The 14,705-nt window shown below is 38.0% G+C and overlaps 3 protein-coding genes across 7 annotated transcripts in view; 1 reads left to right on the top strand and 2 right to left on the bottom strand.

The window, feature by feature from the left end:
• LOC134825338 (sodium/hydrogen exchanger 6-like) overlaps positions 1-14,705 on the top strand; it is a 168,436-nt gene that overhangs the window by 99,614 nt on the left and 54,117 nt on the right. The gene's annotated exons all lie outside the window — the stretch shown is intronic.
• LOC134825362 (short transient receptor potential channel 5-like) lies at positions 535-3,550 on the bottom strand. The gene is made up of 4 exons (XM_063837539.1): positions 1,565-3,550; positions 1,237-1,419; positions 879-1,048; positions 535-661 (listed from the first exon to the last, which is right to left on the bottom strand). The coding sequence occupies exons 1-4, from the start codon at positions 3,548-3,550 to the stop codon at positions 535-537; spliced, it is 2,466 nt and encodes an 821-aa protein (XP_063693609.1).
• LOC134825337 (short transient receptor potential channel 4-like) lies at positions 4,553-7,773 on the bottom strand. Its single transcript, XM_063837515.1, has 3 exons — positions 5,773-7,773; positions 5,434-5,616; positions 4,553-5,249 (listed from the first exon to the last, which is right to left on the bottom strand). Exons 1-3 carry the CDS (start codon positions 7,522-7,524, stop codon positions 4,929-4,931), a joined length of 2,256 nt encoding a protein of 751 aa, XP_063693585.1. The 5' UTR covers positions 7,525-7,773; the 3' UTR covers positions 4,553-4,928.

The raw sequence follows: 14,705 nt of genomic DNA, 5'->3' as shown, positions 1-14,705 counted from the left end.
AAGGACTGATCAAGAAAATTGTAATAATTAATTATGGTTTTCATTAGAATACTGGACAGCATCAAAAAACCCGCCTTACAAACACATTTAAATCGTATAACTATCATTTTGTCACCAAACCTAATATTATTGAAAGCTATAATATTATAATCAATGATCGTATATACCTCATTGTAGATACTAACTACCAATCTTGTTCAAATCATGAAAAGTTTAAACATTTTTAAAGCTAATTCTTGACAATCAGAAAGAAGTTAAAAATCATTATTATCATTGTGATCATTGTGATCATTGTGATCATTGTGATCATTGTTATCATTGTTATCATAATTATGATAGTTATCATAGTTATCATAGTTATCATAGTTATCATAGTTATCATAGTTATCATAGTTATCATAGTTATCATAGTTATCATAGTTATCATAGTTATCATAGTTATCATAGTTATCATAGTTATCATAGTTATCATAGTTATCATAGTTATCATAGTTATTATAAGTTACAAGTACGTGTTTCTGTCTATAATATTCTTTATTTCTTCATTCTGGCAGCAACTTTTCTCAGCACAGACCTTTGTTTTGGTACTCTTTCTTCGAATGTTGTACATTTATCAGTATCAGCTGAGATTTGCCTAGAGCCTTCAATCTCGAATGTAAACCTAAGTGTTGTTTGTAATAGGAAAATGAAAAGGCAAATATATAAACATAAAAAGAAGAATGAAAAAACAGAAGTTTTATTTTCATTCCTCGATCTTATCGTATACGACCGCATGTTAAACTACATTGAAAGAAAAGGAAGTGTCAAAAGCAATTCTATCAAAGAGGCAAATCAAACTTTTCAACAAATCAGTGACATTAATATGGTGATTAAAAAACCTGTGACAGACGGTACTGATGAGCTTATCACGTTCAGTTTGTTCCGTTAAACCAGTTTCCTTCTCCACAACTCTCCTTCTTTCTTCTCTCAACTGTTTACGGAACCAGATGATGAATGGGAAGCAGAGGGTAAAGAAAGGAAAAAGAAGAGGTTGGGCTCTACTGTATTCCTGAAATAATAAAGTTGCAGCAAATGGAATGGATGTCCTAAATAATATATATGATGAAAATGGAAAATTATCGGGTATAACTAAAGTATAGACCCGCCATGTATAACTGTTGATAACTATTTAATTGATAACTATTTTAATTAATTATATAATTAATTAATTAATTATATAATTAATTAATTAATTACCTTGAGTAATTGGCTCCGAGCATATTTCCACTCAACATCACAATTATCCTTGATCCTATCAAAAGTGCTTCCCAGAATACCAATCAGCATGTTAAGGAGCAACACACAGGATAGGATGATGTAAAGGAGGAGAACCACGTTGATAAAGTCTGTTGTTGAGTTCTCGTGTTTACAGGACAGCTCCTGTGGATTGGTTTAATGAAACCGGACGTAATTTAATGAATTATGTCGATGGAAAATTGTCATTACAGTTGAAAAAGTAATAAAGGATTCATGATGAAATGAAGCGTCATTTAAAAATAACAGAGCAGGCAAACAAGATTATTACCTCAACATTAAGCAGGCCGAATGTAGACCACAAAAGATTCCTCATGGTATCAGGAAAAGTCTTGAATACGCCTGGGGGCTTTACTATACCCTCAGGGTGGCTCCTGTTGTACGGTAGCAGGGTGAAAGTGTAGTTATCAGCGAATAATTCTGACGATCTTTCCAGTTCGACGTTCCATTCATTGATGGTTATTGTCATGGAGTAAATTGCTATGGCTGTTCCGAAGACGATTGTCAGCAAAAGAATTCCAAATTTCAGAACATCTATTATCAGGTATTTCAGGGCTATCAGCATTGTGCCAAGTGATTTAGAGATTTCTAACAGACCAAGAATGCGTATTGTCAGGATAAATTCTGTGACCGAATGAATATAGTTGACTCTCATTGCATCCTGATGTGCCTTCATCACGTTTTCTTCCAGTTTTTTGTAATCAAATGGCTGCTCTGTCTCCATTTCCTTACTGTACTTTCGGTTAATATGCTCCACTCTGAAGTGGATCATTACTTCATAGAATGAGGCAACAGACAGCAAAAGAATGACCATGATATCCACCATATTCCAAAAGTCGCGGAAGTACCTTCTCGCCCCTTGCTGCACCAGGAAATCTACTTCAATGAAGATACGGGACAAGACACAGCTGTACAGGGCAGTCTCCATCGGTCCAACTTGGTAATCGGTCTGAATCACACAAACACACACCACTATTGCCAGAAAGGCCAAGTAGTTTATTGTGTCCGTGAGAAAGCATAAGTAAGGAGTAAATGTTAGTCTCAGAAGGGCCGCGAAAGAGCACTTCATGATTGGGATACCCTTGTGGATTTCAAACAGGAGAAACTTAAGAAAGAGCAATGGCAGTACTATCGGGCTTGTGATATATTTCAGATATATCACTGTCTTTCCATGAATGAGGGTGTTGGTTAAATCTCCATTCCAACGCTCGTTGATGAGCTGTTGACTAAATGGGTGAGACACAAACTGTTTTTTCTCCTGATCTATGGCTATTCTCAATAAGTTTACTGGGTGAGATAGGATTTCCTTTGCCTCAGCCATCTTATCACAGTGGTCCAGGAACTTGTACGCAAAAACATCTGCTTCCTGCATCAACATTTCAAACTCAACTGTAAACTCATCACGGACGTTCTTAATCTTCTTGATGCTCTTATCGACACATAATGCTGTTTTAATCGGGTCCCTGCACTTCAAGTATACGTTATCAGACAACAAGATTGTCAATGGCCTAACACTAAAGCCGCTTTCACTGTTATCCTGGACCTCTTTTTCTGATACGTACCTTAGAGACGAAGTTAACTTTACAACCGCAGCCTCGAGGTTACCACCTGCTAACAGTAGAGCACTTATTGTTTCCTTGTCATAACGATTGGCTGCTATGGTTAATGGGCTGTCTCTGTCTACATTGGTATAATTTGGATTACCTCCATAACTTAGGATGATATCCAGCATGGTGCAGTCAATTTTAGCTGCCATGATTAGTGGGCTATCTCCTTTTTCATTCTCACAGTTGGCGAGATTCAACTTTGAGTAGTGTATGGGAGAACATCCTATCTTTGGTGTGATATTCACTTTGTGACCCCTTTCTGCGAGAAACTTCTCCACTCCAGTGTGATTCCCTGATTCTATCAAGGCGAATATCTTACCATTTCCTTTATCAAGGTCACGAATGCTGGGCATGCCTGCTAGCTTGGGACTACTTTGTGGTTCTTTTTCTACTGTCTTGAAGTCCCTGGATGCCACAGTCGGTTCATCTTCATTTTTCTTGTAATCTAGGTCTGAATTGGAGTGGAGGGACAAGCACTCCATTTTGATTTCAGGAATTGATATTTCTACTTTGAGGCCTCTTTCTGTCCTCTTTGATCCGTTTTCCCTTGGTTCCTCCAGACCTTCTATTTCTCTGGATGTTTCTTTTTCTTGTTTTGCAGCGATAGAAACATCAAGCTGTGTGTCGTGCATCTTGTCTTCCTGCTTCATTCTTCACAGTTCACACATAGTCTTATTTCAACCGCAAAAATCAGATGGTGGCTTAAAATCTACCGACAGCTGCAGATTTAAATCAATGAAAAGTAAAATGTGCGAAGTAACGAGAAGAATACAGATTAGACATCACATTGAAATACCGAACTTGCATCAACAATGAATTATTTCTATTCATTGTGGCGTTATGATAACCAATACTCTGAATAAAGATCGTAAATTTTAAGATAAATATGAATATTACTTTTTAAACAGTAATACAAATATCAATTTTCTTGACTTTGTTGAATTTTTGAATTTTTGAGATGACCTTACAGTATATTTTTATTGCAACATCTGCTGTTTAGAATATAATATAGGAGTTGCCGTAATCTTGAAAGCTTCAGAGGGACTTTTCAATAATTCATCCTCATGAAATAAGTTACAACTGGATAATTGTTAGAAAAATCTACTTGAAGATCTTGACGCCTTTATTTTTCAAAGCTTGAACGGATGGTAACTCTGTTTAGAATCTCATAAATTTCTTCCATGAAGCCAATGATTAATTTGAATTTACTCCCGAAATGTACATTAAAAATTTAAGCTTTTAAGGAGGTCTGAAGCTTTGTTCTATGCAATACCTGTGCGTACCTTTCAAAAGTAGGATACACTCGGTATCATCATTTCGGTATTTATATTCAAGAAATCATCAAAATTCTGGAAACTCCATCTCATGTTGAGTTTCACAATTCATGAATAACTGAAGCGTCTTTACTGATTCTAGTCTAAGAGGCTAATTAATATAGTATTAATTATTCTCATCTACGTTTGTAATTTTGATAAAATTATTTGTTTGCTAAATCAATAAAACATTCCCTCTCTTTTCAAGAAGCTAACAAAATAAATAAATTATAAGAAACTAACCAACGATTCACTCAATTATATCACAATATATATATAAAATATTCATAATTATATATACAAAATATATACATAATGCATTATATGCTCCTTCATAAAGATTGTTTATTCTCTTTCAACGAGGTCATATTTTATGTGGAACACCCTGTAATTAGTGTATAACACTAGACTTTCTGACCGTATTATTCAATTGTTACCTATCTTGAACTCACGCTAGATATAAAGATATAAATTGTTTATTGATGCTTTTCATACAAACAAGTTAAAACAAATTCTTTATGTCGTGCATCCTGGGTTTAGACAGGATATGCCCGCTTAAAATACTTCCATCGCGTTACATTACATAATTCTCAAATTTAAATGTAATAGATTTGTAGTGTTGTAATTAGTTTATTTAATAACAATCTACTACTCTGTCCGAATCAATATCCATTATCACTCACTCTATTCTCTTTCAAATTCTACTTCTTTCCTTTTACTTTTGTGCTTTACTTTTGCTTTTTACTTTTTGTGCTATCTGTAGCAACACAGATTTTTGCTTTCTAAACTTCATTCTTGTCTCAAAAGATTGATCCTCCATATCACCATCACCATCAGATCCACCAACTAAGTTCCCAAACATAAACCTATCGCAGACTGCCTCAATTAGCTTGTCACGTTCATTCTCTTCTGTAAGATTGCTATCTTTCTGACGGTTCTTAGTCTGCTCCTGTCTCAACTTTCGGCGGAACCAAATAATAAAGGGAAAAAGAAAAGGGAAGAATGGAAAGAGGAAAGGTTGCGCCCTGCTGTACTCCTGAAAATTTAATTGTCAATCCCTCATAAATCATAAAATATATCTGATACATAGTTGGTTAGACTGCTTGGAATGGTACTACAGCACACTAAATATTCTGCAACTGTTTTTTTACCCTTGTGTAGGTCGGGTTAGCATTGTTGAAAAACTAAAATACAATTAAATGAAAAACTAAATTATGTACCTTGAGCAGGGTACTTCGTGCATATTTCCACTCAATATCACAGTTCTGTTTAACCATGTCAAACGTGCTGCTCAGAATACCGATGAGCATGTTTAGCAGAAGCACACATGAGAGAAGAACGTACAGAATCATCATTATGTTTATGAAGTCTGTGGTAGGTTGTTCTTTCTCTATCTTCAGATTCTGAAAGAGAATGATCACAGATTTCGCTTGTCCTGTTTATCATAGTCATCATATTCATCTATTGAATCTACAGATGTATTTTCCCTCGCTATATGAAACGGGCAAAGTGATACAGATTTGTATAAAGCTAAAAAATCTACAAATTATATGACTTACCACGACATCAAGAAGTCCAAACGTCCCCCACAAGATGTTTCGTAATGTGTCTGAGAAGGTGGCAAATACATCTGGTATTTCTATCCTATTCCTTTCATCAGTTACGTCAGGCAGCTTCTTTGGGAGGCCTTCTGGCCAGTCATAAAGCACCGCTATCGTCTCCAATTCCTGATTCCATTCTTGCAGAGCAATGGTCATGGAGAAAATAGCTACAGATGTTCCTAATATGATTGTAAGAAGGATCACACCAAATTTTATGACGTCAGCAGCCAGATACTTCAGTGCAATCAACATTGTACCAAGTGATTTGTGGATTTCTAGAAGACTGAGCAGCCTAATTGTCAAGATGAATTCGGCAACAGCGTAGATGAAGTTCACGTTCATAGAATTGTCATGCTGGTTGATCAGGATATCTTCTTGGCCCGCATACCACGTGATGTTGAACTCGCGGGAATTGTAATTGCTTGCCTCGATAATGTTTTGCTGTCTGCTTATAATATAGTTTATGCTGCCCTTATAAATTGCAGCCACCACTAACAGTAATATGACGGATAAATCTACAAAGTTCCAGAAGTTGCGAAAGTATCGCTTCCAGGTTTGTTGAATGAGAAGGTCAGTCTCAATGAGAATCCTAGCGAATACGCAGTAGTAAAGCACGTATTCTATAGCGGTCACCTTATATGTTCCCGCTCCAAATGGAATAAGGCAAGTACTAACCATCACAGCCATGAAGCCTATGTAGTTTATTGCATCTGTTGTGAAGCACAAACAAGGGACGAACAACAACCTCAATAGATCAGCAAAAGACGAGTCCATGAAAGGAATACCTCTGCAAATATCAATGAAGAGAAACTTCAGAAAGAGTAATGGTAGTACTAGAGGGCTTGTCAAGTACTTGAATGTTATTAGAGTCTTTCCGAACAATAATCTGTTAGCAGTTTCACCGTACCAACGTTCATTAATGATCTGCTGGCTGAACGGGTGAGAGACAAATTTTTTCTTGCTTCGATCTATCGCAGTTGTAAGGAGGTTTAGAGATGACGTTAATATCTCCCTCGCTTCAAACATTTTATCACAATGGTTGAGAAACTTGTATGCAAAAAGATCTGAATCCCTCATCAGCAACTCAAATTCAATTTTGAACTCGTCTCTTACGTCCTTTATGTGCTCGATATCTTTACAGACATCGAAAGCTGTTTTTATAGGATCTCTGCACTTTAGATATACATCATCTGCTAATAAAATAGTCAAGGGCCTGACACTGAAGCCAGCTCTGGTAGATTCTTTGAGCTGTTTTTCAGAGATGTACCTTAATGCTGATGTAAGCTTTACCACAGCAGCCCTGAGGTTACCCCCTGCTAACAGAAGTACATCTATAGTTTCTCTGTCGCTTCTATTGGCTGCGATGCTGAGTGGGGTATCTCTATCCTTATTGGCATGGTTGGGGTTACCTCCGTACTTGATAACTATCTGGACCATCTTGCAGTCAACCTTGGCTGCCATGATCAGTGGAGTATCGTCATTTTCATTCTCACAGTTGGCAAGATTCAACTTTGAGTAGTGTATGGGAGAACATCCTATCTTTGGTGTGATATTCACTTTGTGACCCCTTTCTGCCAGAAACTTCTCCACTCCAGTGTGATTCCCTGATTCTATCAAGGCGAATATCTTACCATTTCCTTTATCAAGATCGTATATACTGGGTAGCCCTGTTAGGCTTGTGGTAAGCTCTACTTCATCCCGCTCATCCATTCTTACAACTCCAACTACCCCGTCTAACAATCAACGGTATGAGTTCACGAGTTACTCAACGAGTTACTAACGAGTTACTAACGAGTTACTAACGAGTTACTAACGAGTTACTCAACGAGCTGCAAAGTGAAATGTTATCTTAACGACAAACTACTCGGTAACAAAGGAAGGAATTGTACGGTTGCTGTAGTGTGAATTCTTTACAGGACACTTCATGCAGCACAAATCTACAATGCTTGCCAGATAGATAATATTCCTGAATAGAACGCTCTTTTAACGTGCAGTCTCAGCTTTCCTTAAAACTTTATATTTCTGGGTTAAAAGTACTACGTTTATGATCTGTGCTTGCCAAGTTCGGAAATCTATATTGTACTTTGATATCGTGTTGTGTTAGAGCTACAATCATTGGAACTGTAAAGTATGTAATCAGGGTGGTGAATTTCTCCCAAGGTTTCGTCTTTTCTTAATTCGAATTGCGAGTACTCGAGTAGACACTAAAACTGTCAAGAAGACACTAAATTTGTAATTTTGATAACTCAAATTTGCATTTCCCATCTGACGACTGACAGCCGTTTCAATTCTCAGTCACTGCAGTTTTTTACCATATTACTACACCACTACCAACCAATTTTAAGTTTAAAATATACTTTTTGACATACTAGAAAGCAAAAACGACTACGTTTAAAGCGTACTTAAATTTACTTTTTATCAATTAAATTATGGTAATAAATCAGACTGGCCATAATATACCTGTGGAGACTGGAGTATTGACTGTATTTTGTTAAAGTTACCTTTTTTGAAAGTTTAAATCCTGAATGTATCAGTAAATAAATCTAAATCATAAAGTAAGGTCTTAAGAACCACTTACTACCTACATTCCATCAACAGATGTAGAGATGCTAACATGTCTCCATGGTAACAGTAGGATTATATTATGTAGTGTCATGTCCTCTGTACACAGAATATAATGTCTCATTTTGTGTCAATTCTTTACTTTCTACCATACAATTACACATAACATTCCATCTGTGTGATGCATGTGGTGCGCACAAAGAAATGTTGAAATTTGTACAATATTGGAATGTAATAATAAAGAGAAAGCACTATAATTATATACACTGCAGTATGTTGATGTACTTCATAATTTAGCAAGATGCTGTCAAATCGCGCCCGATATCCTGCTGCTGCTGCTTCGACTCTTAGAGCTGATATATAACAACAGATGGTGCTGTTGACACCCTGGTGTTAATTTATCACCATGGTGACGGTTGCTTGGGTAATTAAAACGCTGGTTAAAGGAGCTTAGTACATGTGTAATTGTGTAATTGACTATTAATGATAGGTTCACTTAAATTTGGTTACTAAAGAATAAAACCATAACTCAATACAAATAAATTCCACTATGTGTCTGTGCTATAGTTGGATCTAATAATATCTCGGTCATTTAGAGAAGCAGTAACAGCGTCACGCTGAGCTGTAACTGCATGCTCAGTAACTCAACACTAATTTGGGTGTTTTAACTGGGAACAGGTGTTTAGAACCCTTAGTCAACACTGTCCCACTGGTATATACTGTGTAGATTACAATGCATGTGGGTTACCATCCTGTATTGATTACCTGGAACCATTGCACAACCTGGTCCCAACAGGGATCGTATCATACCGTGTAGAAACCTTTAGTAAGTAGGGTGACATCCTAGGTTATATTCACTTTGTAGACCACCATTTCTGCGAGAAACTTCCCACTCCAGGTGATTCTTGATCTATCAGCGATATCTTACCATTTCTTATATCAAGATCGTAACTGCGTACCCTGGTATAGCGTGTGGTAAGCTCTACTTCATCCGCACATCCATTCTTACAACCCACACCCCGGTATAACATCAAGTTATGAGTCACGAGTACTCACATTACTAACATACTAACGTTACCTCAACGAGTGCATACGTGTAAATAGCTTACAACGACACACTACCGTAACAAAGGAAGAATTGTACGGTGCTGTAGCATATTCATTTACGATACACTTCCATCACACAGTATTACGATGCTGCCAGTAGAAATTCCGAATAGAACCCTTAACGTGCAGTCCAGCCTGTCTTAAACTTCATTTCTAGGTTAAAAGACAACGTTTATATCCTGTCTTGCAACCGAATCTGATAGTACTATATCGTGTGTGTTAGAACATACAATCATGGCAACTGTAAGTATTAATCGGCGGTAGAATCCATTAAGGTTTGTGGCAGGACTATTACCGTGTACAAATTACACACCACTACCATCCTTTAACTGTAAAATATACTTTTTGCATACTAGAAACCAAAAACGACTACGTTCCAAAGGTATTAATTACTTTTTATCAATTAAATAGGTATAAATCAACTGCCATAATAACCTGTGGATATTGACTGGTATTTGTAAAGTACCTATTTTGAAACGTTTAACATCCTGAATTTACGTAAAAACCATTAAATCAAATAAGGTCTTAGACCACTTACTATACATTCATACGATGTAGAAGATGCTCAACATGTCCCACCTGGTATAACGTAGATATATAACCAGTTACATATCCCTGTACACAGATATATTACCTTGTGTAATTCTTACTTTCTACCATTTAACAAACATTCCCATCCGTGTGATAAGTGTGCGACAAAGACATGTTGAAATGTCCCAATCTTGTATGTTAATAATAAAGAAAAGCCTATATTACATACACTGCCAGTATGGTGATGTACTTCTTTAGCAAGATGCTGTCAAATCGCCCCGAATCACTGTGCTGCCGACCTTCGGTGATATAAACAATAGATTGTGTTGTTAACACCCGGTTAATTACCATGGGACGGTTGCTGGTAATTCAAACGCTGAGTCTTAGGAGATTTACTGTGTGAATGTGTACATTACTATTAATATAGGTCTCACTAATTTGGTTACTAAAGATAAAACCATAATCAATACAATAAATCACTATGTGCTGTGCTTGTTGATCTATAATACGTGTTCCGGTCATTGTAGAGAACCAGTAACAGCGTCCACGCTGAGCTGATATACTGCATGCTCAGAACCAACAACACTTGGGTGTTTACGAACAGGTGTAGAAACCATTACAACACTGTCCCACCCTGGTATATACTGTGTAGAAACCATTACAACACTGTCCCACCCTGGTATATACCTTGTAGAAACCATTACAACACTGTCCCACCCTGGTATATACTGTGTAGAAACCATTACAACACTGTCCCACCCTGGTATATACCTTGTAGAAACCATTACAACACTGTCCCACCCTGGTATATACCTTGTAGAAACCATTACAACACTGTCCCACCCTGATATTTACCGTGTATAAACCATTACAACACTGTCCCACCCTGGTATATACCGTGTAGAAACCATTACAACACTGTCCCACCCTGATATATACCTTGTAGAAACCATTACAACACTGTCCCACCCTGATATTTACCGTGTAGAAACCATTACAACACTGTCCCACCCTGGTATATACCTTGTAGAAACCATTACAACACTGTCCCACCCTGATATTTACCTTGTAGAAACCATTACAACACTGTCCCACCCTGGTATATACCGTGTAGAAACCATTACAACACTGTCCCACCCTGGTATATACCGTGTAGAAACCATTACAACACTGTCCCACCCTGATATATACCGTGTAGAAACCATTACAACACTGTCCCACCCTGGTATATACCGTGTAGAAACCATTACAACACTGTCCCACCCTGATATTTACCGTGTAGAAACCATTACAACACTGTCGCATCCTTGATCCTGGTATATACCGTGTAGAAACCATTACAACACTGTCCCACCCTGGTATATACCGTGTAGAAACCATTACAACACTGTCTCACCCTGGTATATACCTTGTAGAAACCATTACAACACTGTCCCATCCTGGTATATACCGTGTAGAAACCATTACAACACTGTCCCACCCTGATATTTACCGTGTAGAAACCATTACAACACTGTCCCATCCTGGTATATACCTTGTAGAAACCATTACAACACTGTCCCATCCTGATATATACCGTGTAGAAACCATTACAACACTGTCCCACCCTGATATTTACCGTGTAGAAACCATTACAACACTGTCCCACCCTGGTATATACCGTGTAGAAACCATTACAACACTGTCCCACCCTGGTATATACCGTGTAGAAACCATTACAACACTGTCCCACCCTGGTATTTACCGTGTAGAAACCATTACAACACTGTCCCACCCTGGTATATACCGTGTAGAAACCATTACAACACTGTCCCACCCTGGTATTTACCGTGTAGAAACCATTACAACACTGTCCCACTCTGGTATATACCTTGTAGAAACCATTACAACACTGTCCCACCCTGGTATTTACCGTGTAGAAACCATTACAACACTGTCCCACTCTGGTATATACCTTGTAGAAACCATTACAACACTGTCCCACCCTGATATTTACCGTGTAGAAACCATTACAACACTGTCCCACCCTGGTATATACCTTGTAGAAACCATTACAACACTGTCCCATCCTGATATATACCGTGTAGAAGCCATTACAACACTGTCCCACCCTGGTATATACCGTGTAGAAACCATTACAACACTGTCCCACCCTGATATTTACCGTGTAGAAACCATTACAACACTGTCCCACCCTGATATATACCGTGTAGAAACCATTACAACACTGTCCCACCCTGGTATATACCGTGTAGAAACCATTACAACACTGTCCCATCCTGGTATATACCGTGTAGAAACCATTACAACACTGTCCCACCCTGGTATATACCGTGTAGAAACCATTACAACACTGTCCCACCCTGGTATATACCGTGTAGAAACCATTACAACACTGTCCCACCCTGGTATATACCGTGTAGAAACCATTACAACACTGTCCCATCCTGGTATATACCGTGTAGAAACCATTACAACACTGTCCCATCCTGGTATATACCGTGTAGAAACCATTACAACACTGTCCCATCCTGGTATATACCGTGTAGAAACCATTACAACACTGTCCCATCCTGGTATATACCGTGTAGAAACCATTACAACACTGTCCCACCCTGGTATTTACCTTGTAGAAACCATTACAACACTGTCCCACCCTGGTATATACGTGTAGAAACCATTACAACACTGTCCCACCCTGGTATATACCGTGTAGAAACCATTACAACACTGTCCCATCCTGATATTTACCGTGTAGAAACCATTACAACACTGCCCACTCTTTATCCCTCACTTTAATGAACTGAAACAAAATATCATATATTATATTATAATATATCCCGCCCATTTCCAAAGTATGATATATTCCTTTAAAAATTGATAAGGCCTGTTTTTGTATTGTAAGATCTATTAAATAATATTTCAACAGTATAAATCTAAACATAGACCTTTTCTTTATGACCTTTATTTTGTAATATATTATAAAGTGCACACTTCAAAATAATTTACTTTAACAAGCAGACTCTCTCACTCGCTTACCTTGGGGTGGGGTAGTGTGTTAATTAGTAACGGTTACTAATTGACGACACATAGAGGCCGCAGAATTATGAGGACTGGTGGAACCTAAGCGATCCATGATATCACGACAGGCCCTATTAGTAACCCTCGTGATGACTGTATTAGTGTATTACATAAAGTGGTTAAGAAAAATATAGCTATTATATTAACGTACCTTAGTTGCGCAAGGTACAGACTACAGCCCTACATTTTACTCGGATTACCGTAACTGGTTCATTATTTGGTCAAAATTTCGCTGTGAATAGTAGTTAAACTATGTAATATCAATCCTAAAAGTCCACCGTCAGGTGACTTATTTCAAACTAATTTAGCAGGATCAAAGTTGCACTTTAACGCTCTGTGATCGCTAAATTACAGCAGGCATTAGTGATTACAGCAGTCAGCGAAGCATGCAATGAGATCTAAATGCTCTTATTTTACTAATGACTATCTAATAAGCTGATAACGTGGCTAGACAAAAAGTAAACTCATTAATATGACAGATGCCACAAAAGAGTGTTAGAAATCTAGATTAGAGCTCGTTTTTCTGGTGCCTGTCATTTTTGTAGGTAAACTTGGCGGCGTACAGTTTCAAATTTAGAATGGTAGATAGTAATTATTTTCTTGGCAGCTGTGCTGATGTTATGCACCGAAACATGTCGTACAGAAGGAGTTTTTCCTTGTCCTGGAAGGGGTTGCTATGGTACAGCTGCACTCTGCAGGGTGTCGTTATTATTGGAAAGACATTTAGCTTGTACCCAAGCAACCATAACATAGCTCCTTCAGGCTCTATTTCAGGCTAGTTAGCTAGTTCTAATTTTCTAATCAATGAGTTATAGCAACAGTTACTATGGTTACTATGGTTACTATGGTTACTATGGTTACTGTATTAGGTACTCAGACTCTGAAGCTGGTGGGCTAAGCTGTGAGATAGTTTAGGACTAGCCTGTACCAAAAATGGAAAAGTTTGTTCAAATTTAATTAACGTTGGCCAAAAGTTGTGTTGGGTTTACTAGTACTCTAGTAGTAAGCCACGCATTTAGTGGAGGCCTACTCCATTATCTTACCATGAGAAATTTTGTTCAGGACTGTTATATTAATAATAATATAAGTTCAGTGCACAATACAGTACACAGTACACAGTACACAGTACACAGTACACAGTACACAGTACACAGTACACAGTACACAGTACACAGTACACAGTACACAGTACACAGTACACAGTACACAGTACACAGTACACAGTACACAGTACACAGTACACAGTACACAGTACACAGTACACAGTACACAGTACACAGTACACAGTACACAATACACAGTACACTGGTACACTGGTACACTGGTACACTGGTACACAGTACACAGTACACAGTACACTGGTACACTGGTACACTGGTACACTGGTACACTGGTACACAGTACACAGTACACAGTACACAGTACACAGTACACAGGACACAGGAGACAGTACACTGATACACAGTACACAGTACACAGTACTAGGAACCGACCGGAACGGCTTTTTTGCTGCCGGACCGGACTGGACCGGATCTCAATAAAAAATCCGGCATGCCGGACCGGACCGGACCGGATACCGGATTCGGGCTCTTATTTAAAGGCTCGCCGGA

The sequence above is a fragment of the Bolinopsis microptera genome, chromosome 13 (genome assembly GCF_026151205.1).
Source record: "Bolinopsis microptera isolate Bmic1 chromosome 13, MBARI_Bmic_1.0, whole genome shotgun sequence".
Lineage (NCBI taxonomy): Eukaryota > Metazoa > Ctenophora > Tentaculata > Lobata > Bolinopsidae > Bolinopsis > Bolinopsis microptera.
The sequence above is the reverse complement of the archived record's forward strand: the minus strand, read 5'-3'. Positions and strand labels throughout refer to the sequence as shown.

What these genes read in the sequence shown, in the direction of transcription:
- LOC134825362 (XM_063837539.1), bottom strand. Translation starts at nt 3,550, where the DNA reads ATGAAGCAGGAAGACAAGATGCACGACACACAGCTTGATGTTTCTATC. An exon ending in TCGGCCTGCTTAATGTTGAG is followed by an intron (nt 1,420 to 1,564) that starts GTAATAATCTTG and finishes ACCAATCCACAG; the next exon opens with GAGCTGTCCTGTAAACACGA. An exon ending in ATCAGTACCGTCTGTCACAG is followed by an intron (nt 662 to 878) that starts GTTTTTTAATCA and finishes AACAACACTTAG; the next exon opens with GTTTACATTCGAGATTGAAG.
- LOC134825337 (XM_063837515.1), bottom strand. Translation starts at nt 7,524, where the DNA reads ATGGATGAGCGGGATGAAGTAGAGCTTACCACAAGCCTAACAGGGCTA. An exon ending in TTGGACTTCTTGATGTCGTG is followed by an intron (nt 5,617 to 5,772) that starts GTAAGTCATATA and finishes ATTCTCTTTCAG; the next exon opens with AATCTGAAGATAGAGAAAGA. An exon ending in CACGAAGTACCCTGCTCAAG is followed by an intron (nt 5,250 to 5,433) that starts GTACATAATTTA and finishes TTAAATTTTCAG; the next exon opens with GAGTACAGCAGGGCGCAACC.